Genomic DNA, 26,810 nt, shown 5'->3' with positions numbered 1-26,810 from the left:
ATCTGGCTCCCACAAAGTTTTCCCTCCATCGCCCCCCTCACAAGCCCCAGCTCTCCCCCCTGCTCCCTCAGCCTTGGTGCCCCCTGAACCTCCCCCTGTTGCGCCCCCCAGAACCACACAGCCTGGTCCTGCCTCTCCCATGCCCAACCCATCTCCCCCACTTGCTGCTCCCCAGCCTGACCTCCCCTCCACAGCTTGCCCCACCCTCACCCCTGTCCATCGCTGCCCCCCACTTCTCCCTGCTCCTTTAGTCCATGGTCCCCTTTGCCCCCCAGCACCTGCCAACCGCTGCCCCCAATTCCTCCCCCATCCATCCATGCCTGGTCCTCCAGCTTCCTCCATTCCCCATCCAAGCCTCCCCATTCCCCCTTCAATCTCTGCTTCCCCATACCCCATGGTCCCCCTCCATGCTGCCTCCATGACCCTCCATCTCCCCTCATCCTGACTCTGGGACTGGACTGGGATCTAGGCTGAGGTGCCCAGATGCTGCAGGGATGGGCACCAACGGAAGAGCCTAGTTTGATGTAGCCCATTTACACCTGCAGAACTAGGACAAAGGATACCCGGGGATTGAAGTATTTTCTGTTTGGTGACGGGACTGAAACCAGAACTTAGCAAAACGTGTTGAACTAACCTTATACCCCACCCTTGAAAATCACAGTGCTCTGATTGCAATTGTGCTTTTCCCCTGCCGCTTTTCCAAATGATGTTAGCAGCTGATCTTTCCTGATCCAGGAGAGTTAGAGACTGAGGCTGGCATCTTCAAAGGATCCTTACAGGGAAGTTAGACTCCCAAATCCCATTGACTTTCAGTGAAAGGTGGGTACCAAACTCCTTTCAAGTTCCTAGGAGAATCCCAGCCTAAGACTTTCTGCTACTGGAGTGCTGGACTTTGAAGCACTGTCTGCTGTCTTAAGAACCCCTGTGACCCCTTTAGTGACCGCTAAAATCATGGGCGAATTTAAGTAGAGAACGAAAGTTAAGCAAGATACACCTTTAAAGTGACTTACCAGAGATTATAAGAAATATATATACTCACTTCAAATCAATTTTCCAGTGGCATCTAGTTCTGATGTTTCATGTGAAGCTGGACTTAAATTCTACCATCAGGCTAGATGTTTTGTTTTGGTGCTAGTTCAAACTGGCTGTGGCATATCTTGGACCCGTATAATTTCCTTTACCTGTGGGACCTGTTGACTGACAAATATTATGAAAACAGTTTGAAGTTGTGGAAACAAAGGGGCTGGTGTTTAATGTTAGTGTGTATGGGCAGGGAGAGGGAGTGTCAGAAGTGGATGCACGAAATGACCCGGTTTTTGCCCTTCGGGAGAAGCTGTTGTTTTCATTTCTTTAGCATTTTCAGTTCTGCTGTGATGGGCAGCTGTGCACAGTGCTAAAGTGAACGTGTTACGGTGTCAAAATAAGAAGTGAAGCAAATAGAGGTGGTTGCCATGTCTGTATTGTAGACTTCTCTCCAGGAATGAAGTAGACCTTGGCTCTAACATTTAAAAGATAAATTTTAGAAATTAAGGGGCTCCCCTGGTTCGAAAATCAGCAAAGGTCTAGCTTGTTCGTTACATGTGATCTCTGCCCAGGCTATAAACTCATGGTAAGGGCGAAGTTGTGCGTCAGATCTGAGACTTTACTGCACTGTGAGTCTAGAGAGAATTCTCTTTGCACTGGGCTAGGGCACCCTCACCAATCTGTAACTGTCCAGTATCACAGGCTGACAGCTATGTATAATGTGGGGCATTCTGACCTGTGAGCAAAGTGGCAAAAGAACAGACTTGTGGTTAAGACACATGACTGCGAGTCAGGAAACATGGGTTCTATTCCTGCTGCTGACGTCTCATGTGACCTTGGAGAAGTCTCTGGGCCTCAGTTTCCCCATCTGTACAACACCTCCCTTTTGCACAGGGCTGTGGGGGCGGAACATCTGACGTCGTATATCTTTGCAGCAACCTTTTCAGAGAGGGGTTAGCGTAGAGTGCTGTGAGCACTAATTATTAGGTTCAAAAGGACCCTATGGATGAAGACATGTCAGTCAAATGAAATATGAGTGGGCCCTCCTTTAGGGATTCATTCTGGCCTCAGGGCCCTGCTTGTCTTTTCGAGGCCTAGTACTTACTTGCTTTGCTTATGTGGAATAAGTTAGTAAGGCTGGGATAGGCAATAAAACAGTCATCACTGGCCTCTGAGGTGTTTGAGATGGTGATATACTTGAGAAGCTTGGGAATGTCGTGATTAGCATGAACCTATCGGATAGAGCATAATCCAGGTGGGGAAATACAAATGGAAGATGGCCTGTCTCTTACAATAGAGTGTGTTTCTTCCCATCTCCCCAAGTGTGCCAAAATTCAAGTGAAGGCAACAGTTCTATGCAAGCAGGTTTGATAATTGCTGAGTGTTTCATTGCAATGAGTTTTGACATCCGGATGCTGTTTGTGGCCATGACACGAGTTTGTGTTTGGCCAGAAATTCTCATGCCACGGGTTCCAATGTCTCTCTGCATCTGGAAAATGTCATTCATCTTCTTTGGTCAAGGGATAAAAAAATAATAAAAGCCCCAAAACCTAGATAACATGATACAATGCTTTTTTCAGAGACCTTCTAATAGATGCAATGGAGAATTAGGTCACTCAGCTAGCTACAGGCTGTGGTAATATCCGTGTGCTTGAGGAGCAATGGAAGATATGAAAGACAGAAGAGGCTTGTCTATTTTGATCCTGTTTACTATGCAATTTAAATTACATTTCTCCTCTGATAGCTTTAGATTTCCTAACCAGAGTGTAGCGCTGTCAGGTTTCTCTACATTGATACCTTGTTATGGTAAGAAAATTATAGATGAGTATTTTTATGCAGTTCTTTGCAGAGAGACATGAGCTAGTCAGCAGCCGGTAATACATTTAATCTCTCTCTGCGCAGAGGTGTAAAAATATCAGTTGAGATTTTAAAAAAAAAATCTACTTGACATTTCAATATGCCCTAAAACCTCCCTATTTCTCGGCTAATCCCCAGCTTTGATTGTTCTTTCTGAAAACCCTCCTCAGTTCTTGGGGGTGGGGGGAAGTGATGTCTCCTGTTACTACAAATAATAGCAGTAAGTTTTAGTATGGTAGCACTCAGGGACGCCAGCTGAGCTCAGGGCCCCATTGAGCCTAGCGCTGCACAGATGCTACTGAGTAACTGACATGAGGGGGCTGTCGTACCGCCTGCTGCACGCACACAGAGTGACCGAGATCAGGGGCCCATTGTGCCAGTCGCTGCACACACACACAGAGTAAGAAACAGTCCCTGTCCTGAAGAGTTTACAGTCTAAATAGACAAAAGGCGGAAGGAGAGGAAGAAGATTATCCCCTCTTTGCAGATGGGGAAACTGAGGTGCAGAGCGATTTAAGTGACTTTCCTAGAACCCAGATCTCCTGAGTCCCAATCTAGTGCTTTAGCCGCAAGACCAACTTTCCTCTCGACAGTTACAAAGTACTATGAAGAATTATCCCCACTTTCCCCTGTGAAATAGATAGGTTAGCAACATGGTGTCTTACCCATTCCATTCATCTTCCCCAGTGTTGAGCGTGTGTTTTGAATGCTAGACCATGGACAGAGTGCGTTTCACATGTCTGCCTCCAAGGGCGTTTTCGTCAGCAGATGGCCAAAGAACTCTTGAATTGGTGCTAAAACTTCCTCGTTGCAATCTGTCTGTGCCCCCTGCGTCTGTCCCTGGAGGTGCTGCCTTTTGGCTGGTGATACTTGTGGGAGAAGCGTGGGGCCTCCGTAAGGTGAGCTAGGCATTCCTGTTCTCCCGTCCCTTGGAGGTTCTGCTGAAGGACAGTTCCCCACCTTTCCATGTTGCTAGAGTCTTGAAGGCAGGTGACACTCTATAAACCTACCTTCCAGTGCTGCAGGGGAGGGGAGGGCTGGGACGCTGACTCGCAAAGAATAAGACTTCACTTTTCCTTTCTCCTTCCCCCCCGCTGCCTGGCATCATTGCCTGTGCTGTTCACCGACCGGCCTGCTCCTCCGCGCTGGGTAGAGAGGACCTAGCAGTGGTGCTAAGGCCTTATTTAACACAAGGATTTTTAGCCCGTGGTGTATCACATTGTGTTCTCTGCCTCGGGCCTGATTCTCCCTTGCTCTGCACCGTGTGCAATCACTGACACCAGTGCAGGTTTCGGTATCGGGTATTTATTTTTCGGCGCTGTAAAAATGCAAGGGGTGGTCAAAAAGGAATATTCTTCCCTGATGCACAATTGACTTCATGTATGCTGGGATTATTTTTGCCTTCCTCTGAAGCATCAACGATGGGCTACAGCTGGAGATGGGACACTGGATGGGGTGGGCCAGTGCGCTGAGGTGGTACCGCGAATCCTTTTTCTTAGACGCCTGGCTGATGGCTCTTGCTCACATATTCAGGTTTGGAAGGAATTTCCTCCCCATGGCACGTTCCACCGAATCAGTTCCCTGCCCTTGGTGGCACCTTGGTCTCTCCCGTTCTCTGCCTGTGGCGCACAGTTTAGTCTCCTGAGAGCTGAAATGTTTTGGTTTAGTCTTTGGGCTTAATATTGGGGTGTTTGGGTGAAATGTGTTATACAGGAGGCCAGACTAGATGATCTAATCCAGGGGTCAGCAACTTTCGGCATGCAGCCCATCAGGGTAATCTGCTGGCGGGCCGCAAGACATTTTGTTTACGTTGACCGTCCGCAGGTACGGCCCCCCGCAGCTCCCAGTAACCCCGATTCACCGTTCCCGACCCCTGAGCTAATCGGTCTCTTCCGACCTTAAACTCGCATGAACCTATAAAAAAGCAGCATGTGTGTTCGGTTCTACGTGCTCCATGATGCATGGTTTGCTCTAGGAAGCCTCCTTCGCCCCATCGTTAATGTAAATCATCACCTGGCTGCTAGAACCATATTTCCCGTCTTTATGGTCTCCGCTGGAGTCGTCTCTGTTACCAAAAGCAAATGGACCTGGCAGGACTGTTTCAGACTACGGCAGAAGGAACAAATTCAAAACTAAAGGGCCCTCACAGAGAAAGTTCCACCAACTGCACCATCTCTCTGATGGGAGTGGGGAGTGCCCTGCTCTGATTGCATCTGTGGCAGTAGGACCTGGGGAGAAGGAGATTGTTGGTAAATAGGTCCCTGGCCATGTACCCAAATCTGCCTCGCTGCTGAATCAGTGTGGTGTAGTGGTTTATACAGACTGAACACTGGGCGAACGCGGCCCGTACGATACGCGCGCTGTATTAGTGTAAGACTTCATTTACATCTTCACTAGGGATTGGCATTAGCATAACTACACCGGTGACTAAAAGCCAGGCCGTAGACAGAGCTTCAGTGGTGGGGCATAACCTAAATGCTGACCTGGTGAAGGGGTCCCCTTGTTCTAGAGATCAAACAGAACACAGAGAGGGGTGGAAGTGTGGGGAATCGGCACAAAAAGCTGTTTTCTCCCGGCCTGACGGACTCTGCTGGCTGCAGAGAGGAGCTGGTAGGATGAATGCAGGATGGGCGTTCTTCCATAATAACTGTTTGTTTGGGGCTGCACATAAACAAGCCTCTGTGTGCGGCTCATGGAGTGCGGCCTGTTTGCGCCGAGCGCGTCGGTGACGTCGTTGGGCTGCTATTCGTGGGTGTCTTTGCCTGCTGCAAAAATAAGTCTGCTGCATTTGCTTGAGACTCACGTGAAGTCGCGCTGCCGCTGGGCCTGCAAATTAACGCTGCCTGCAGGCTGGGTGTGAGACAATGCACGTTACCTTTGCAAGGCTAAAAAAAAAAAAAGAAAAAGAAAAGTTGGGCAGGAGAAAAGGGGATGCCAGAAGCCTGAGCGGCAGCGTGGCCCAGTGGGATAGCACATTGAACTGGGCCTCAGTAGTCCTGGGTTCTAATCCTAGTCCTAGCTCTGCCAGTGACTTTGGGCAAATCACTTTCCTGCTCTCTGCCTCAGTTTCCCCTCCCTTTCTGTTTTGTTTGCTTAGGCTGTAAGCTCTTCGCAGCAGGAACTGTCTTGGGGTACAGTGCCTGACATAGTGGGGCTCCACACTCAGTGCAGACCTCTCTAGGCACTGCGGTAAATAGCTCGGAATACTACCCTGGCTTGAGATGGTGGGTCTGTGACCTCCCTTGATCAGACCGCTTCAGAAGATTCAAGTCCTCTCCAGTCCCCTGCTGGGTATGTGCTGTGTATATATAGCTATGCTACTGGTTCTGTGAATTACCCCTTCAAATCGCTGAGGATTGCGCTGTGGGCAGATAATAGCAGCGATTTTGACTCTTGTTGGGTGCAGACTTTTCAAGTAGACACCCTCCCACGCTGGGCTCTCTATGTCGATACTAGCTAGCGTGGCTAATACTAGCAGTGAAGACACAGCGGCGTGGACCCCCATGCGAGCTAGCAATGCGACCGCATACCCAGGGCCCCTGACGGGCTTGTTCCAGCCCGCACTGAAGCCTGTGTCACTGCGTCTTCACTGCTAGTTTTAGCTGCAGTCACACCTCCGATTGCAGTGTAGACATAACCTCTGTCTTTCCTCGTTGTTCTCCCAGACCGACGTTCTGTCATTCAGCCCCACGGTGTCTGTCTGCTCATGGTGTACGAAGAAACTCTGGTTTAGTTTGGCAGGATGCTGGCCAAGGCTCTGTGAGCCACCTGGCATGCTGGGTTAGGATCTCTTCTACTCCTCCCCCCCCCCCCTCCCCCCCCCACATTTTGTTTTTGTGGCTGTCTCTCCAAAGTTGCCCTTGCCTGTCGGCTTCCCCTTCCCCTCTCAGTTTTGAACCCAAAAGATGAACTCAGCGCCTGAGCTAAGCCTCGTGTTCTGTTAGTATGAATGAGTCAGTTCCTCCTCAGCAGATTCTGCCATCACTACAGGTCTGCACCATTGGCATTTTCTATTTACAATTGCAGAAGTAGCTCAAAAGTGAACTTTTTTTTCTTTTCTCCCCCCCCCCCACCTTCTGTATCTCACAAATTAGGAATATAGGAATTGCCAGACTGAGTCTGATCACCGTCCCCGCAGCATCTGAGCCCCACCCAGTCTCTTACTTATCCTCACAGCCCCCCTGCGAGGCAGGGCATGGCTATTATCTCCATTGTATAGAGGGGAAACTGAGGTACAGAGAGGCGAAGGGGAAAATGTGCTAATGCACCCACGTGATTTATTCAGAGTCGATGAGGTTTGGACTCTTTGGTGTCTAGGTCATTTTTGAAAATGGGAGTTAGGCTCCTAAGTCACTTAGGTGCTTTTGAAAATGTGCCACGAAGTGAATTGTGCAAGGAAGCCTGAGGCAGCACAGGGACTTGACCCCACATCTCCTGTGCCCCAGTCTAGCATTTTAACCACTGCACCATCCTTCCTCTCTATAGCCAGCTCACTATCCTGTCTCCTAAGGAGGCCAGTACCAGCTGCTTCAGAGGCCACCCTTGCAATGGGCCGCTACGGAATAACCTGCTTGTAAAGGAATTTTCTTCCTGTCACCTTCACTTAGTGGCTGTGTATGCCCTGAAGCAGGAAGGTCTATTTCCCTTCCAATCTTTTCTTCAATCCCACCTAAAGAATCTTTGGAGGCCCTCATTACCAGTATAAAAATCCAATCCTTGTGAATCTGACTGAGCTGTTCACCTTGCTGAAATCTTGTGGCAGTGAGTCCCACAGGCTAGCTGCCCACTGTATACAAATAAAACCATTTCCTTTCCACAGTCTTTAACTGGCTGCCTTTTGCTGAAAAACGTCCCTTTGTTCTTGTGTTCTGGGAAGATAACTAGGACTGTCCCAAGTTCTCTTCTCTCCATTGTCTGCTGTTTTACATACTCAATCATATTCCCTCTCGCATCGCTTCTGGAAACTAAACCCTCTCCGCCTTTTCAATCTGGATGTTTTCCCATAAGGCCCTCTCTGTTCCGGCAATCTCCTTCTGGAGATAGCGGGGCCAGGATTGAATCCAGTATCCCAGGAAGAGACCTACCATTGCTATAGCTATTACTATTTGGATTGCAGTCCCAGGATCTCAAATCGAGATACACCGGGTGCTGTAGCAGTGAGTCAGTGCTGAGTAGGCTAAAGCAACTCTCCTAGGGTCATGGTGGTGCAGACAGAATCAGGGCGGGATGTCTTTGTACAAGATACACGCTTGCCCAGCCAGAAGGTCTGGGCTGGATGCAGAAGTTACTGGGTGAGGTTCTGTGGTATGTAGTAGATCAGACTAGATGATTGTATTATTTAGATGGAATGACAATTTTAATTGCCTCCCCCCCCCAATCTATTCTGATTCCAAAAGGTGCTAGTGTGTCTCTTACAATCCTAATGGCTCAGACCCGTCATGTTGATTTAATGTGTTTGCAGGAATGGCTGGGACATCGCTGCCATTCCCAGCTAGCGTGGAGGTAAATTAGCTTTGAAAAGGCTGTACACATCCCTCTCCAAGGCCTTTGAGTGCCTTTTAGTGCAAATGGCTTGTGCATTTCTCGGTGAGGTTGTTTTCTTTCCTCCCTGGGGCCATATGCTGCTGTTTTGCATGTTCGCTGGATAACATGCAGCTCTTAACTCTACTCCATAAATGCACTAGCCCAGCCTTGCTTATCTAAAGTGCTTGGCCAGCCAGGCTTCAAACCGGCGCTGAGTGTGTCTGCCTGTTCTCTTGACGGTAACTGGGAAACAGATGCTGCCTCTTAGCACCTGCGGGGAATGGAAAATTGCTTTTAGGGAACTGGTGCAAATCTGCCTTGTTTGCTGTCCGACAAGGAGGGCTTCTTGGCTGCTCACTTTTCACTGGCACGTTTCAGCACTGTAGCAAAAGGGCCAGGGTAGAGATTGGAGCGTCAGAGCTCGCTCAGAGAGACCATAAGCGTCTCAGCCAGCCCTTCACCCCACGTGCACGTTGAACCTCAAACATCTTGGGCCTGATTCTCCATTTGCCCTGCACTTCATACAGTCACGTACGCCGCTGTAAAATGCTGGCAGGTCAGCGTAGTTGCACTGTTGTAAATGACTTCGTGGCAAACAGAGAATCGTGCCCCTCAGTTTTAAACTCCCTCCTTCATCCCTTTCCGTTTTCCTTGCATCTGAACTTCTGGCTGCAACCAGAGGAGCCACGGGCACTGGTCTAAAGTGGAGTTACGCAAGAGTAAAAGTGGTGTGAACGGAGAATGTGCCCCAGAGCTTGTTCTTGCAGCTCTCTTTGCACGTGCCTCCCCCCCTCAATCCTCCCCCCCCGCCCCCATGTTTCAGAACCAAAGAGAATCAATAGCAGCTGGAGTTTCGATTGCGTCTCTGACGAGCCGGTGATGGGCCTGCTGTGTTAGGAGCACGCAGTGCTGAGATCTGGCTGCCTGTGTTTTGTTATAGGCTGCCAGAACCCTTCCCTTTCGCGCCGTGAACCCCAGATGTTTATCTCCCTTTCAATACACAGAGCAGCCCTTTCGCAGCATGCTGACCTCCGGCGAGCACAGTGCAAAGCAGTCGCCAGTGGTACTGACATTGCCTTCCTCCCAAGGGCCTCCGAGCCGTTTGCACGCAGCAGGCCTCATGCCCTCTCTGTGCCTTATTTTACAGGCACAAAGTTTCAGAGCTAGGAATGGGCCCCAGGAGTCCTGATATCCAGTCCCCTGGTCTGAGCATGAGCGCATCCTCCTCCCCCCCGCCCCCCGCTCACCCTACGGACTCCTCTCCTGTCCCGGCAGAGCAGACGTCCTGCTCAGCTACTTCATTTAATGCGAGGAGGAGAGTGGGGCAGGCGCTGGCTACGTGCTTGGGTAGGACACATGCTCTGGGGGGCCGGGAATGATCAGGTTCAAGTGTGGTGCTGGATTGCTCAGCAGATGAACTTGGGAGCCTCAGGTCCTTAAGCCAGCAAAGGGTCTAGATGAGCAAGCCTTACTGGGCCAGGCAGGGAGGAGCTGGGCGGGAAGACCCTGCCATGTCAGACCCCCCCCCCCCGTGCCGCTCCCAGCTCAGCCTGCCCACGGGGGAGACGGCCTGTATTTTCTTTCTGCGTTAGCACATGGGAGTGAGTCTTTTTCCCGTGCCAGCGGCATTGGGCCTGCTCTGCTGGGATTCAAAGCCTCCTGTCTCTTGGCAGGAACATGTCCAGCGCAGGCAGGAAGTCCACGTGGTGCTGGGGAATGAAGCCTGCGATCTGGACTCCACGGTGTCGGCGCTTGCCCTGGCTTATTACTTGGCAAAGGTGAGTGCTGCCCTGCGACTTGGCTCCGCTTTGGCGCTCTGCTTTGGCTGGGGTGGATTTAACAAGGATGGGGAGGGAAGGGGATGTGGGGAAATGGGCTCGCGACCACAGAGCACTAAGACCAACACACGCTAGAGCTGCTGTGTGATGCCTGGACCCACCCTGGGCCGTGCTCTCCGTAGCCAAGGCCTGCTGCTAACCGTCCCTGTGATTTGCTGCGTTCTCCTGCAGACCTCTCTGGAGTCCAAGGCGGCATTTGTCCCCGTGCTGAACATCCCCCGCTCGGAGTTCCCCTTGCGCACAGAGAGCGCCTTCCTCCTGCAGGAGCAGCAGATCCCCGACAGCTGCCTGATCTTCCGGGATGAGATCGACCTGCATGCTCTGCACCGGGCTGGCCTCCTCTCCTTGACGCTGGTCGACCATCACATCCTGCCAAGGCAAGTGGAGAGGCAGTGCAGGGGATTTAGGAGATCTGGTGTGTGTGTGTGTGTGTGTGTGTGAAATTCTGGCTCTGCCACTGACCTACTGGGTGACCTTGGGCAAGTCACTTCCCCTCTTTGTGCCTCAGTGTCCCCATCTGTAAAATGAGGCTAAGGACACTGAACCACCTTTGTAAAGTGCTTTGAGATCTACGGATAGAACGCGCAATACGGCAGCTCAGTGTTATCTTTAAATCCCTGGTGAGGGGGAAAGTGGGGGCTCCAGGCAGGATGGAGTGGGGAGTAAATGATGGGCGAATGAAGACGTTACTATTTGTATTGTGGTAGAATCCTGGCCCAGGACCCTGTTGTGCTAGGCACTGTACGAACACAGAACAGAAGGACGGCCTCTGCCCCAATGAGCTTGCAATCGAAGTAGATGAAATTGCTTAGTCTTATAAACAGAGGGACTGTCTTGTCCATGGAGTGGATGGCATCCTTGCTGGATTATGCAAGATAGGTGCAAAGGGCAGGTGGGAGCCCCTAGAGGAGCCAGTGACTCGCTTTAAAATATTCCTAATCTTGCTGTTGGCTCACATCTCATGGGCAGTGGGGAAGAGATGGGTCTTTCCCAGGGACAGCTCTCTGCACACGGAGGTCAGCATGGGACAAGGCACAGAGGGCTTGGGCAGGGTGGGCTGTTACCCACCAGAGCGGATCTGAGGTCCAGACAAGTTCATGAACCCTTCAGCTTCCTTGGGAGGAGCCGGGAGAGTTCTCGTGGCTGGAAGGGGCCTATAGACAGGAGCTGCGGCTTCCCCACAGCTGCTCTGCATCCCTGGGTGCTCTGGGAGGGTTTTGCTAAAGGAGATGAGCTGTAAAATCTCTGATATGAGCAGGCAGGTTTGCACAGCGTTCCCCTGCAGTGCTGGGAATCCAAACACGATGGCGTTCCCCCTTCGTCTTCTACATGCGTGTCTACCATCCTTTCCTGTGCCCGCCTTGCCACCACCCCACCCCATTCCTACACCACCCTCACCCCTGCCCACGCTCTGGGTATTGTCTCCCCCTCTACACGACTACCCCAACCTCCCCCCCCCCCCCCCGTTGCCATACCATCCTTTTCCTGCTTAGGGGCTGAAGACCCCCTCCCCTCGCTGCAGCACCGCCTTCAGCCCAGCTCCTTTGCATGTGCATGTCAATATATTTTCAGTGTAGAGGAAATAAGCCCCCCACACACACACACACACACATCAGCCTTTTTGGTTCGGGGGGCAAGAAAAGAGCCCGAGAGTGGAGGAATTTTCAGTCCATCCCCAGGGTGATGCAATAAATACACAATAACGCCCACCAGGGTGCGCCATAACACCCTTGGATGCTCTGGGGTGGATGGTGACGCCATTGACCCTAAGTCCCTCGTTTTGGGCCAGGGTGGGGGGAGAAATGCGAGAGAGAAACGCCTGGGGACGAAACCAGGGCCTTTCCCGGCCTGCACGCACCTCTCCAGAGAGGGGCGCTCTCACTTCCCCGTCTCGCCCGCCCAGCGGAGACGCAGCCCTGGAGGAGGCCGTGATCGAGGTGATCGACCATCGGCCCCTGGAGAGGGCACCTCGGTGCCGGGTCACCGCGGAGCTGGTGGGCTCCTGCGCCACGCTGGTGACGGAGAGGATCGTGCAGGGCCCAGCGGAGCTGTTGGACAGACAGACGGCCGCCCTGCTGCGTGGTGAGAGCAGTGCTCGCCGGCTTTGATGCTCAGGGAGGGGTGTAACGTTCTGGGGCGGAGACCCACAGTCACAAGTATCAGGCCCGTGCCCCAGGCTGTATCCTGCTGGCTGTAAAACCGACCCCTAAGCAGTAGCGTGCTCAGCATGGCTGCATCTTCACTGACCCGGGAAGCGGCAAAGCCTGGACTTCTGCAAGGCCCGTTTTCTGCAGCGTGGCTTTGCCTAGGGGAGATATTCCAAAGCACCTGTCTAGACCCAGCGGCTCTAACTCCCTAGCTCATATCTGAGACCGCAACAACTGTGTCTGGTCTCTGTTTTCTCGTGGCTTGGCTCACCGCACACTGTGTTTCTGTGTCAACTGCTGCTCTCTTTGCTTTAAAGGTACCATAATTCTGGATTGTGTCAATATGACTCCAGAAGCTGGGAAAGTGACTTCCAAAGACACTCAGTACGTGGCCCTGTTGGAATCCAAGTTCCCAGACCTCCCGGCGAGGAGCGTCCTGTTTGAGGCTCTGCAGACAGCCAAGTTCGATGTGTCAGGTACCGGCTTTTCTCAGATTGATGGGGGATCAAATGGGATGGATGGGAAGGGCAGAGGCTGCATGGAGCTTAGATAGTTGGAGGCACTAAATCAGACGAGTATCTGAATTCATCTGAAAACAGTCCAAGAATCCACCTAGCAGCGTGATTAGAGGGTTGTGTGTGCGAGCGCTGTCTGAGTCTTTTGGAGCAGCAAAACACAAAGCTCCCTGGAAATGATCCGAGCTCCCGTTGGGAACGAAAGTCCCTCTTCACTCACGCTTGCCTCTCTCGTTTTTCTAGGGCTCACTACAGACCAGATGCTGCGAAAGGACCTTAAGGTGCTGTCGAGTGACGGGCTCGTTCTTGCCATCAGTGCTGTGTACGTGACGCTGGAGGTAAGGATCAGTACAACGTGGGGATACCGAGGCGTGGGGAAGTGAAGTGACTTGCCCTGGACCACGGAGGGAGTCGGTGGCCGAGCTGGGAATAGAGCCCAGGAGTGAAAGCAGCTTTCTCCCGCTGGGTGTCTGTGCCTTTTGCCATTTAAATGTTACCCTGTGCAAGTGGAAAGAAGCTGATCCTAGGATTGGGAGCTAGGACTCCTGGGTTCTCTCCCTAGCTCTGCCAGTGAAGTGGGGATAATGCTGCCCATCTACCTTGCAAGGCAGTGGAGGGTTTTCTCTCTCTTTGTGGTACTTATCAGTGTAGTATCTGAGCACCTCCCCCCACAACCTGCCTCTGAGGCAGAGCAATGTTGTTATCCCCATAATACAGGTGGGGAACTGAGTCACAGAGCGGGAACTTGCCCAAGGTCACCAGCAGGCCAGTGGCGGAGCTGGGAATAGAACCCAGGTCTCCTGCATCCCAGTCTGTTGCTCTATCCACTAGACCCCACTGCTGCCAAATAAGCATCCCTTCTCCAAGGAGCCTGCAGTCTAAACAGTTCAGACATAACAGGTGCATGAGACAAGTGGGTGGTGCTGGGGGCGGGGGTAATAAGATGGGCAGGAGCTGGCAGTGTTGCCCGCTGTCCTGTCCCATCGCGTGCCTGTGCGTTCGGACTCTGACGCCGATTGCTGTCCTTGTCTAGGCCTTCCTGCAGCGGCCGGGCTTGCAGCAGGACCTGTGCGCCTTCTGCCAGCGGCATGGCTATGGCGGGTTGGTAGCCATGACGATCTCCTTCAACGAGCGGAATGAGCCATTCCGGCAGCTCGCGGTGTACAGCCAGCACGCGGCGGTGCGGACAGCGGTGAGCATAGTCAGGGCATGCCGCCTGCCTGTCTGGGGTCTGCCCTCACATTCTCAAGGGATATTCCAGAGCCCCGCACCCTCCCTCAGTGGCCAGTCCCGGCAGCCCATGCATATAACAAACTGAGGGCACTGTGATTCCTGCCTGTAAGCGCTAAATCCCCTGCTTGCGCCCTGATTCTGCCCGGCATTAAAACAAGTGCTTAACTTCAGTCACATAGAATCGTAGGACTGGAAGGGACCTCAAGAGGTATCTAGTCCAGTCCCCTGCACTGGTGGCAGGACTGAGTATTATCTAGACCATCCCTGGCAGGGGTTTGTCCAACCTACTCTTAAAAATCTCCAATGATGGAGATTTCACAACCTCCCTAGGCAATTTATTCCAGTGCTTAACCACCCTGACAATTAGGAAGTTTTTCCTCATGTCCAACCTAAACTGCCCTTGCTGCAATTTAAGCCCATTGCTTCTTGTCCTATCCTCAGAGGTTAACGAGAACAATATTTCTCCCTCCTCCTTGTAACAACCTTCTATGTACTTGGAAACTGCTATCTTGGCCCCCCCCAGTCTTCTCTTCTCCAGACTAAACAAACCCAATTTTTTCAGTCTTCCCTCCTAGGTCATGTTTTCTAGACATGTATGACTTAGATTCTGACGCAGCAAAGCACTTATCTGACTTGTTCTCATAGTGGCCCATTGCTCTAGTCTGGCCGTCGCTTGACCCCTGATAATCCCTGCCCCCAAAGCTGCCCCTCCCTGCCGCCCCCACCTTGGGAACCTCCTAGAAATGGAGCGAGGGGAGGAATGGGACCTTGGTTAGTTGCTTCTGCAAAGAGCCCAGAGCAGAAACAGATTTGCTCCTGCAAATGGGGCAGAACGTGATGGGGTTTGGGAGCCAAAGCTTGGGATCTGTGGGTTTTGTTTGTCCAACATAAAAAACAAAGGAACTGCCTGTAGGAAGAGCCCCCGCTGGGTATCAGATTCTCTGGATGCCCCTGGCCTTGTGAATTCCCAGATCAGCATGCTGGGCTGTAGCAGGACCAGCACTCTCTTTACCCTGCCAAAAAAGCATTGGTGACCTGTTCAGCGCCTGCCCAGTTGAGATGCTTCTGAATGGAGTCCAGATGCAAGCCAGCGTTCGCTCTTACAGCGATAGGCGCTACAGAAATCTCACAGGGGACTGGCGTTTCCAGCACGCTGCTTTCCCAGAGGTTCTTCCCTTGATTAGGCCGGCCCCTTCCTCTTTGCTGCAGTGGTGGGTGGCTGGCTGGGAGAGGATTTAGAGGGTTGTGGCACCCCCCCTGGTGGGTTACCTCCTCCAGCCCCCGCCCTCCTGCAGCCTCGGCCCCCGGCTCAGCAGAGCGCTGGAGTCCTGTGGGAGTCAGTGCCCTATGAAACACCCACCCAAGTGCTTTGCTGAATCGGGGCCCAGGCGCTTGAGCTGTTCCAGCACCTTCCACGGCTGTCTGGTTCCAAGCACCGTCCGCCCTGAAACCTGCTCGCCTGTCTGATGTGCCGAGCTCCCAGCCGAGCCACTCTCCACCCAAGTGGAAGCAAAACCGCTTGCGAGCCCTGCTCCCCTCCCCCGCCACCTCGGTGGGTGTTGCTAGGTCCCCACGAATCCCCCTCCCCCAACCCCTCAAGGCTCAGCACTACAGGGCCCCCCCCCATCCCCTGCCCATCAGAGCTTGTTCATGCCGTGGTCGCTCCCGTAGCCGGCGGGGTAGCTGCTGAGCTGTGCCAGCGTCGGCATTCACCCTTCGGCTCCAAGGCTGCCCCCAATGCAGCAGCCCACGTGCTTGCAGAGTTTGCTTCAGTGCTTCCCAGAGCCTGGCGAGAATATACCACGAGAGTGAGGGGGGAGGCCGTGTTTACTCCCCCCATCCCCAGCTGTGCAGCAACGGCTCGCCCCCCCTCCCTCCGATCCCTTGCCATCGCTTGTCACTCATTAACTGTGGTCAAAGGTTTAAAGCCGTGGGAGGGATCACGGGCTAATCGCCCGGGTGGGTCAGAGATCACGGCAGCCGAGGGAACCGAGCGGGAGACGGCAGCCTTAGAGATGGGAGGTAAGAGGCTCCTTTTTCCATCCCTGCAACCGGCTCTGCTCCAAAGGGAAATGCCCTCCGTGTGATCCTGCCCTGACGTGCACCCTTGGCGTCTCCCGAACCTGGTGCTTTGCTCCGGAGGCTGAATCCAGAGGCCGGACTTGGCAGATACAAGCTGAATGTCGATCATTGGAACCCAGCCTGTCCGTCCCCCTCTCCCCCGCCCGCCCCCACATCTACCCTCCCAGCCGGTGTCCACTGATTTTACTTGTTCTTTAATGCTAAGCTCTGAGCTCGCGGGCCCTTATGGTGCCTCTCGCTTAACCCCACAGCGACCGTGTTGTCTGGGCGAGCGTGAAACCCTTCCCTGGGCTGTGGGGGGGCACGTGCGGTTTCTCTCGTTTGTCCGGCTGTCCAGACACAGGAGACTTGGAGTCTGACACTCGGCTACTCTAATAAGCGTAGCGTCATTGGAGTCTGTGGGCCAGATCCCCGGCTGGGGTAAATCCACCGTAGCTCCATTGGCGCCTATGGGCCAGATCCCCAGCTGGTGTAAATCCGCCATAGCGCCATCGGAGTCTGTGGGCCAGATCCCCAGCTGGGGTAAATCCGCCATAGCGCCATCGGAGTCTGTGGGCCAGATCCCCAGCTGGGGTAAATCCGCCATAGCGCCATCGGAGTCTGTGGGCCAGATCCCCAGCTGGGGTAAATCCACCGTAGCGCCATTGGCGCCTATGGGCCAGATCCCCAGCTGGGGTAAATCCGCCACAGCGCCATTGGAGTCTGTGGGCCACATCCCCGCCTGGGGTAAATCCGCCATAGCGCCATTGGAGTCTGTGGGCCAGATCCGCAGCTGGGGTAAATTCACTGTAGCTCCATTGGAGTCCCTGGGCCAGATCCCCGGCTGGGGTAAATCTGTCGAAGCGCCATTGGAGTCTGGGGGCCAGATCCGCAGCTCGGGTAAATTCACTGTAGCTCCACTGGAGTCCCTGGGCCAGATCCCCGGCTGGGGTAAATTAGTGTCGCTCTCTTGGGATCTGCCGACTGACACCAGCTGAGGATCTGGCCTGCTGTCCGACGGACTGAGCAACCTGGGAGCTGTATCCAAGCTTGGCGGGAGAGCAACCCTGGGATCAGAAGGGCCCGGCTGGGAGCACTGAGCACAGAGACCCCAGCTCTGGCATTTCAGACGTGCTGCAGCAGCAGTCGCGGGGTGCAGCAGAACGGGGCTCCCGCCCAGGATCCAGTCAGTGGGAGGCAAGCTCTGTATAATTCCATCCCCCTCAAATGGTGTAGATCCGTGGAGCTGTGCCAGTTTACACCAGTGGGGGATCGGGCCCTGAGTGTATCCCAATAACATGGCTAGTGCCCTAAACCGCAGAAATGTAGGAGGGGAAATGGGGGGCCCAGCCCAGAACAGATGGAGGGTGAGCCTCCGCTCCGGCTTTGCTGTCACTGTGTGTCATGATCCCATCCCTGCTGCGTTGCGACAGCAGGTTCACCCTTCGGGAGGGTCCTTGGCTCCCAGCTGACTCCTCACTCCCTCGTGTTTCTGTCCCCACTAGGTGTGTGGCGTTCTGGAGCGCGCTAACAACCCGCCCCTGGACCTCTCCCCTCTGGGGAACCTCTACCCCAACATCTGTGCCTACCACCAGGGCAACACAGTCGCATCGCGTAAGAAAGTCCTCCCGATCCTTAAAGACTTCCTAAGGGAGCGGGGCATAACGGCTGGCTCCATGCATCCCGTGGACAAGGATTCCTGTGGCCCGACGAGACCGGAGCCAAAAGACTCCTCTGCCGGTTGTGGTGAAAGTGACGAGAACCCGGAGGACTCGGATGTGGCTGGCGAAGCGGGTGCCCCAGAGTATGAGCCAAGGGGCAGGAGAGATCCTGCCAGGTGCCCAAGGCTTGGGGATGCCCTGCTGGAGGACGATGCCCCGTTGCCTCCCACCCCCATGAACAGCCTGGTGGATGAGTGCCCTCTGGACAGGGGGCTGCCCAAGCTGTCGGCGGAGGCGATCTTCGAGAAGTTCAGCCACATCACGGTGGTGCGCCCCTCCGCCAGCAGCAGCCCCGAGAAGAAATGACCCCGGGGCTGGTGCCCGCTCGGGTTTCAGGGGCGCGATTGCAATCCGCTCTGGGATTAAACGAGCGGCCTCTTTCTGCGTGTGGACGAAACACGTCCAGCTGTCTCGCGGGGACGTGGACCCCGGCCTCTGCAATAAAAGCCAGACGCAGGCGCTTTTGTCAGCGATGCTCTGGAACTGACCTCCGTGGAGCTCCTTCTCCAGCGGGGGATTTCATAGGAAAGCCAAACCAAAATGCCAGCAGAGTGGCACCCCCCAGTGCAAAGTGGAGCTGCACTTCAAAGGCACCCGGGGGCTTGATCCTGGCCGGACTGTGCCCACAAGGACCACCTCTTTCTCTTACAGTGATTTCTTTAAACCCTGCCCTGCTGCAGCCGCCTCTTGCGTCGCCGGGTCCTAGGTCATGAGCAGTTGTGCTGTGTTATGTGCAAGAATGCCCAGGTCCAGCAGCCCCTGAGTCCCAGTCCACGTTGTGTCCTATTTCTGTGCGCACAGGCTTACCCCGTGCGTCCCTGTCGTTGGACTGACATCGTGGGAGGGGAGATCTCGGCCCCACTCTCAAACCCTCTGTGGATTTGGCAGCTTTGTTTCCATCCAGAATCCCCCTCGGGGAACAGCAATAAAGGAGAGGAACTTCTCTCCCGTCTCCCCCGGCCCACGTGACCCAGTCAGCCGTCTTGCCTCCTGTGAGCCATTGGGTCTGTCACGTACCTGCCTGACTGTGCAGCACCGTGCGTAAAGGAAAACTCTTCCTTCCCAACTTCCCCGTTATCTGTGGTCGTAATTGTCCAATCCCTTTGAAACCCTGGCTGGGTAACTTTGGAAACTGACCCCCTGGGCAGGGAATTCCAGCCAGCCGTCCAGGGGTTGTGTGAAGGGGTTTCTAGTGATTGGTTCCTAAAGCTCTGCCCTGGAAAGCGACTGTGAAAGGGAGCTAGTCCCAGGGCCAGGACAAACTGGTTTGGGGTCCTGTTAGTGAACCGGGGCCAGCCTGGGGAGAGGGCTGGGGTTTCTCCTCGTTAGCCCCACGGAACCAGCCCAGGTCTGTGGGGAGGGGGCTCGGGTCTATTCCTCCTTGTGCATCATCTATGGAATTGTTTTCTAATTTCCAGTTACAGGTTCTATAGGGCTTTTTCGGTTGTTCCTCTCCCCACCCCGGGGTGGGTGCACAAGAAGGAAGGAGCCTGGCTTGACTTTTGGAGCCCTGGCTGAGTTTGCAGGGCTCACAATGAGGAAAAAACTCCCCGGCGCTCGTGAATTGGACGCGTTTGTTTCCGAGTCACTGAGAGGGAATAACCCCCAAATCCCAGGCTGCTGTCTTTACCGTCCTGCTGGAGAGTGAGCTACCCGTGCCTTGGCATGGTCCGACCTGCAGGTGGGGAAATGGACCGTACAGAATGCCCCAGTGCATCTGTTCCTTCTCCCGAGGGGACTGGCAGGGGGTGTCTTTGACCCACAGCTTGGATCATTTTTACTGTCTCTGTTTAATGCCACTTTGATTGGTAAAGCCAGTTGTGTTAACACTACTGCTCCCCTTCCTGGGGACACGCACCTTGCCTAGTTGCCCTTGGAAAGTAGCCGTTAATCTTTTGCTGATAGTTGAAGGTGACAACTATTCATTAAACTATCGAAGGGGCCACACTATCAGCTTGCCCTCAACTTGGCCTCTTTTGCTGTGGGCTCCCTTGATTTCAGGCGCGGTTTCGTGTCTACAATTCCGTGGGTTGGCAGTTCAGATTGCTTGAGGCCTTGTCTACATGGGAAATTTGTACCACTTCAAGTTAAATCGTTTTTTAACTAATATCGTTAAATCAGTGCAAACCCCTGAGTGGGCTCTGAGGGGAGGAGGGGCTTATTTCAGTTTAATTTAAGCCTGTTCCCAATTGACGTAAGTTAAACAAAATCAGCCACACGTCACTGAAATCAATTTCCACACAGGTTATATCCGTATATTGATTTAAATTCACACCTTAGATTTATGCCAGTGCAAATGTTCCGTGTAGCCAAGGCCTTAAATGATTTATGCTTGCCACCCCGCAGCTTCCATTGTTCTCAGAGGGATGGGTGTGAGATTGCCCATTATTCTCAGCGGGTAGGGGATGGGAGACAGCTCTTTAGTTAATCTAGCCCCAAAGGAACACGTGGTCTCATTTTATTTAGGTACTTACATAGGAACTGAGCCCTCTTGCAGACTTGGCTCCATGGCCCGGACTCTGTCTGCAAATCAGGAGTTCAAGCAGCAAATTGACCTAAATTGCAGGTTGGTATAATTGGGCCTGCAAAAACCAGAAAATCTGGCCTCGAAATCTCTTCCAGGCTCCGTTCCTTGGAAATGGCCCTTGTCCGCCACCCTGCTGGTGCTTTTGTTGTTAAGGACGGACTTTCATGCTGGGGCGGTGGTTCTGGTGCACCTGGCACCCAGGAACTGGCGTTCTCCAGAATTGTCACTCTGGGCTCTCATGTGATAACTGCAATGGCCTGTGACTCCTAACAAGGACTCAGGTACTGACACTGCAGGTTAGCAAGTAACCGCATGTGCCCCCAAGCCAGGTCCACTCTGCGGGGGCACTTGCATGAATGCGACAAACTCCCTGACCCCATAGTCCGACACCCATGTAACCCCATAGTCTGTTGTGGCTGTCAATAAGCCTTGGGTGCTAAAACCCCAGACACGTTCCTCAGTGTGTCATGAATTCCCCTCCTCCCTTTCGTCTTGTGAATCATCTAACCCCTGTACGTCTCTATGGTACGTGCACCCTAGAGAGACCCTCTGGTGGCAGAGCCCTGAGCCTCCTACACTACTGTCTGTGTCTATCCATATGTCCCACAAGCAAAGGCTCGAACAGGTGGGTCTGGGAGCTGCAGTGACGGATGAGGTCAATACCCGGAAATGAATGCTGCGTCTGAATCCCTCTCCACTTTGTAGCTGTAATGCTGTCTCTACGAAAGCAACCTGCATCCTTATTTATGGAGGATACCTCAAGAGGTTCAGGCTCAGAGGCTGTCAGTCCTGCACCAGAAATAAGACAGAACCAGGTGTGATCTCCCTCTTTATGTGTATTCTAGTGGCATGCAGGAGCCCCAGTCACAGACCAAGACCCCATGGTGCTAGGTGCCGTAAAAACACAGAACAGACAATCTGTGCCCTAAAGAGCAGGGAAGCAGAAAGGCCCTGGAAGGTTTAACAAAAGCTTTAGTATCTGCGAGGTACAATTGGATGCTAGAGTTGGGGGTGACATTACATAGCCCTTTTTGAACTAGTCTTTGCAGCACCCCTCTGGGTGAGTGTGGTCATTATACCTGCTGTGCAGCTGGGGGAAAGTGAGGCACAGCGGGGGACGTGTCTTGCCATCAGCGAGTTGGTGTCTACTGGGGTATGATTCAGGAGCTCCCAGCTCAGGCTGCCCCACATGGTAATCAAAGGAACCAGAATGCATTTGCAATCTGTGGGGTAAAGAAAATCTGCTTTGGGGTGAGGGGTTTGGGAAGGGAGATATTGAACTTGTGGGGGAGTAGGGTAGGGAAACTCTCAGTTCTATCAGAGCTGGGGTTTAATTCACCCTTGTGCAGGGATAGGGGAGCAGCACAAGGTTAATGCATCATATAAGCCAGCAAAATTGGCCTCCATGCCCTGATTTAGGAAAGCATCCCTATTTGGGAAGGGTGCTTAAAGTTAAACACATGCTTCAGTGCTTTCCTGAATCAGGGTTGGATATGTCTTTGGAGGGGGGTGTCAATTTCACTCTGGATGCAGGCTCCTGTTAATCTGGGTATCAGCTGAAGTAATATACAGTATGTAATCAAAATAAGATGAGAAGCAGCTTTATTTAAACTGAGGCACAGGGAAGAGAATGCGGTTTGATTTTTCATCCAATGTAGCATTGTATAAATCCCATTTTAGCAAGAGAACCAATGAGAACCTCAGAGTCGTCACAGTGGGTCCATAAGCCTTTCTGTTCCATTCTCGGCTAGCCCATCTGCAGCGGGAATGAGCCGCTGTTCTCGGCTGGCAGTGCTTTCTGATGGTCAAGTTTTGTTATTTAAAAAAAAAAAAAAAAAACGGATTTGATATGGTAATTTCCCTTCCAACACTTTTGGGGTGTTGTGTTTTTACTTAGGCCACTGGTCTACTAAAATATGCTATGTTTCAAAATTAATTTCAGAATTGTATGAAAAGAGAGAAATACTACGTAACCAAAGTTTTTTGTTTTTGTAATTCTGATGATCTTGCATTTTAAGGATTAAATGTGTGTGCTTTCCTGAGCTGTGGTGTGGTGTTGTTGGTGTGTGGGGGTGTGTGTGTACTTTAACACACACTCTCCCCGTGCTCATGGCGGTGTATATTTTAGAGCCCACCCATCTACCCCCTCTTCATGGTTAAGGGTTCCGTGACTTCTGCAGCAGCCCGTGTGGCTGGTTTTGGGGTTGCCCAAGTAGATGAGGCAGCCCCTGGGCCAGTCGCACCGGCCACTGCTGGGGCAGTTTGGGTATGGGAAGGGGCTCAGGGTTGGGGTGTGGGGCGGGGCTTCCCTCTGGGGGGCAGGGAGGCTCCCTGAAAGCAGCCAGCATGTCCCTCGAGCTCCTAGGCAGAGGGGCCAGAGGGCTCTGCATACTGCCCCTGCAGCTCCCATTGGCTGTGGTTCCCAGCCAATGGGAGCTGCCTGCCTGCCCCCCCCCCCCCCCCCCCCGGGGTCCCCCGACCCCCCCCCCCGAGCACTCCCAGCCAAGTTTTAGTCCGGGGTATAGTACAAGTCATGGACAGATCACGGGCCATGAAATTTTGTTTACTGCCCCTGACTTTTACTAAAAATACCTGTGACTAAAACCTAACCTTATTCATAGTATTTGTTGTGGAGATCAGCATCAAACACAAAAGACCGAACAACCCTTTTTGTGTCAAGTTCTGCCCTGGCTTAGATGCAAGTGGATTGACAGCCTCCAGGGATGGACCCAGTCTCTAAAAGCACCAGCCTCTCCAGCTTGAGCGAAAAGGCCACCTGACTCATTATTAGCTTCTAGGCAGGAGCAGACTTATCAGGTTCTGTTTAGTAGCCACTAGAGGGGGCTAAAGAGCCACACTGATATCCTCACACCCATTTCATAAATTTGAGGGGTGTGTCTGAAGCCTTTTCTGCCTCCCTGATAAGACTGAAGAGCAGGAGAGAGGGTGACATTCACCCATGTGCAGAAGGGACATGAATGGTGCACAGAGCAGCCCCCCTCTTCAAAGCGGAGCAAGTTCCTCCATGAGGCTTGATTCCCCACCTCCTTGCACCAGAGTGGGGCGTGAAACACCGCTGCCTCACAATGGTAGCATTGTTGCGCTCACTTTGCACTGATGTAAAAGACGGCCCTGTTACAATCATGGCTTGAACACAGAGACGTTAGATAAAAACAAATTCTTTTGCTGGAAGGTCATAACACCACAACTGTATTTCTTAGTACTCAGAGCATTAATACATAAGAACCACAAAACAGAGAGAGGCAAAACAGGCTGCTTCATAAAACTAGGCTGACCAGACAGCAAGTGTGAAAAATCAGGATGGGGGTGGGGTAATAGGAGCCTATATAAGAAAAAGCCCCAAATATCGGGACTGTCCCTATAAAATCGGGACATCTGGTCACCCAATCTAAAACAGAGGTGCAGCTCACTCCACCTTGCTCTTGGCTGACTCTCTGTAGAGAGTGACCATTGCTGCTGGATCCAGTCTTATGCTTCCCTACAGAGCTCTTACAAACAGAACCAGGAAACCCCCCTGAAATTTAAAGTGACAGTTTACACTTCTAAACTGTTTCAAGACACTCCAAGCACAAAGGTGCAGGGCAAAGGTGAATGAGGCCTGTGATGACCACCATAAAAGCGCAAAGGCTGAGGTTTTCCCAGGGGCCTACACCAGTTAAGCACCCACATCTCCTTGACGTTTCAAAGGCTGCTTTGGAAATCTCACTCTAAACACTCCTTTCCCCCTGCCAGAGCTGGGTTAAAGGTCCCTTGTAAATGGAAAAGTAAACTGGGGTCACACCCATATTTTTGCTGCCTTGTTTTTAAAGGCCTGAAAGGCACTTAAAATTGTCCCTGCTTGGTTTTATACTTTTAGAAATATCAGGCATGTCAAGTCGCTTTTCTGCTGGAGGGGCTCGGAGAACTAAGTGGGGAGCAGCCTTCCGGGTGCTGGGAGGATCTTTAACAAAGAGAGCATTCTTCCCAATTGTTTGCCGAGCATTTGAGTTAAATAGGTGGGTTTTTTTTTAAAAGGATGCTTAAAGTTGAGCATATGCCCAAGTGCTTATCTAAGACTAAAAAAAAAAAAAATTTTTTTTCCCTTTTTTGTTGCTGTCAGGTCACTGTTTAAACACATTTATGAGTCAGACTTTGCCCCGACTTGCTTTTTTCAATCAAATGTGTAACCAAAGCTCCTGTATTTACCTAATAGTTCCTGGCAGAGTGCCGTTGTAACGAGGAAAATAAATGTTTGATTTTGCAGCTTGAACGGCAAAACAATAGCGGAGGTGCTAAGCAGGGTTCTCTCTCCCATTCCTTTGCCAGCCACACACTTTGATTGCTTAGCAGGGGGAGGAGAGAGAGAAAACAAAAGTCTTCACAGGCCTGTTCCTGAACTAGTGGAGAATTGGCAAGATTGTGCCATGAGAATAATGAAACCGGATTGAGATGGGGAGTGGCTTTTATCCAGGCTCAGTCAAACTTGGTTATTAACGCCAATTTAACTCAAAGGCCTGACCAACGGCAGGGGGGAGAAAAACGTTCTTTGTTAAAGATACAACAGTCTGACTGCAAGGGGTCAGACTCACCCCACGGCACCTCCTGCGGGTCTCTTCCAGGAATTAGCTCATCCCAGCTCCAGAGCGCCCTCTGCAGACTGGTGATCCACCTTGCCACTGGTCTCATGTCCTTCCAGGACCCCAGTGCCCCTTTCTCTGGGTGCTGCCCCCTGCCAGTACCCACACACTCTGGGTCTCCCCTCCCAGGGGAACCCCCTCCCACTAACCCCACCTCACCTCAGGGTCAGGCTACTGCCAGTCACCATCTAGCCCCACTCCCTGGGGCAGACTGCAGTATAGGCCACTCATCACAGGCAAGGGGGTTTGGACCTGCTGCCTTGGCCTACCCCTGGGCTGCCCTCTGCAACCCCCAGTACCTGTTGGCCCAATGCTAGGCCACAGCCTGGAGCTTTTCAGGCTGGAGCTCCCCAGCCCTGCTCCACTCAGGTACCCTGTCTTTTAAACTCCCTGTAGCCAGGCCCTTCTCTCTCTGAATGCAGAGAGTGACTGCCCACTTGAGTGCCTGGCTCAAGCCTTAATGGGCCCTGATTGGGGCGTGGCCCCAGCTGAACCTGCTTCCTCCCAATCAGCCCAGGCCCCTTGCCCTTCCACAGCCCTCCTCCAGGGTTTTTTAAACCCCTCAGGGCAGGAGCGGGTAACCATCCCACTACACCGACTCTATCCTTAAAGGCTGAAAAACACTCTCCGTCCATATCACTGGGCCCTGCAAAAGCAGGGGTGACTGGCTTTGAAAGCCTTATAGTTCTTCTTTAAAAAAAAAAAAAAAATCCTTGCTTTGATGAATCAATTCAACTACATGAGCATGAGGATTGGAGGCTCATCTAAGCGGAAAGACCCGTCTTCCCAGAATTCCTCGGTGAGCATCAGTTCGTTCCACCCGGGAAACATGACATCATCAGCGCCTGCTCTCATTGGCAGAGGGGCAGATGCAGACACAGCTGACGGATGCCTGGGGCCAATGATCAGATCACGCCTGGGTTGGAAAAGTCTCCCTTGTATGTAAACTGAAGAAGGCATGTGCCCGTGTGTGCTAGATTGTAAGGCCAGAGGGGCCTATTAGCTCATCTAGTCTGACCTGTATAACAGAGGCTGGAGAATTTCACCCTATTACCCTGTATGAGTTTTGTTTTGTCTAAAGGGCTGTTGGGAGATACGTGCTGCGGACTATTTGTGATGAATCCAGGGAAAATTCACCCCTGCGTTGTGAAACTCTGCGGCATAATGGAAACAGCATTTGTTAGGCTTATCTATATTACCAGAGCAATTTAAGGCCCAAACCGAGATCAGGGCCTCATTGTGCTGGGTGTTGCACAGACACAACCTGAGAGACTCTCTGTCCCAGTCTAAATAGGCAAAGACCAGCTTATAGTTAGTTGTCATTTTACAGATGGGAAAACTGAGGTCCAGAGCGATGGTGCGACGTGTCAAAGGTCACACAGAGAGTTAGTGGCAGAGCTGGGAACTGCATGCAGAGGTCCTGATCCCCTGACTCAGCCCCAAGGCAGTTCTGCCACTGAATTAGATCTTTTTCCAGGTGAGTTGCTCAAAGCCCTCCCGTCCGACAGCCTGGTGAGTGGTACGGATGGACAAGGGGGTTCTGTGACGAGCCCAAGAATGACTTAGTTCTGCGCTCCGTTGCTTTTCCTTTTCAGTACAGCGTGTGTCCCCTTACGTACAGGGCAGGGATGCTGGGAAATCCCAAAAGCCAGGGCAAAGGCCTGACTGTGTTTCTGAGTGAAGTGTGTGGCAGAGAAAACAGGAAGCCAGTGAGGCAGTGGCTGGTTC

General features: G+C 52.6%; 1 protein-coding gene across 1 annotated transcript; it reads left to right on the top strand.

Moving 5' to 3' along the window:
- The first annotated feature begins 7,413 nt into the window (after positions 1–7,413).
- On the top strand, positions 7,414–22,487 carry PRUNE1 (prune exopolyphosphatase 1). The gene is made up of 7 exons (XM_034757017.1): positions 7,414–10,181; positions 10,413–10,618; positions 12,145–12,323; positions 12,706–12,864; positions 13,147–13,241; positions 13,937–14,095; positions 17,703–22,487. Exons 1-7 carry the CDS (start codon positions 9,999–10,001, stop codon positions 18,222–18,224), a joined length of 1,503 nt encoding a protein of 500 aa, XP_034612908.1. The 5' UTR covers positions 7,414–9,998; the 3' UTR covers positions 18,225–22,487.
- Positions 22,488–26,810: the final 4,323 nt, after the last annotated feature.

Source organism: Trachemys scripta, chromosome 24, assembly GCF_013100865.1.
Source record: "Trachemys scripta elegans isolate TJP31775 chromosome 24, CAS_Tse_1.0, whole genome shotgun sequence".
Lineage (NCBI taxonomy): Eukaryota > Metazoa > Chordata > Testudines > Emydidae > Trachemys > Trachemys scripta.
Note: the sequence above shows the minus strand (reverse complement) of the source record. Positions and strands in the feature narration are given on the sequence as shown.

Excerpts from the sequence above, each read along its gene's own strand:
- PRUNE1 (XM_034757017.1), top strand. The coding sequence starts at position 9,999 with ATGGGAGTGAGTCTTTTTCCCGTGCCAGCGGCATTGGGCCTGCTCTGC. Across the intron at positions 12,865-13,146 it reads AGCCAAGTTCGATGTGTCAG|GGCTCACTACAGACCAGATG; the intron begins GTACCGGCTTTT and ends TCGTTTTTCTAG. Across the intron at positions 14,096-17,702 it reads ACGCGGCGGTGCGGACAGCG|GTGTGTGGCGTTCTGGAGCG; the intron begins GTGAGCATAGTC and ends TGTCCCCACTAG.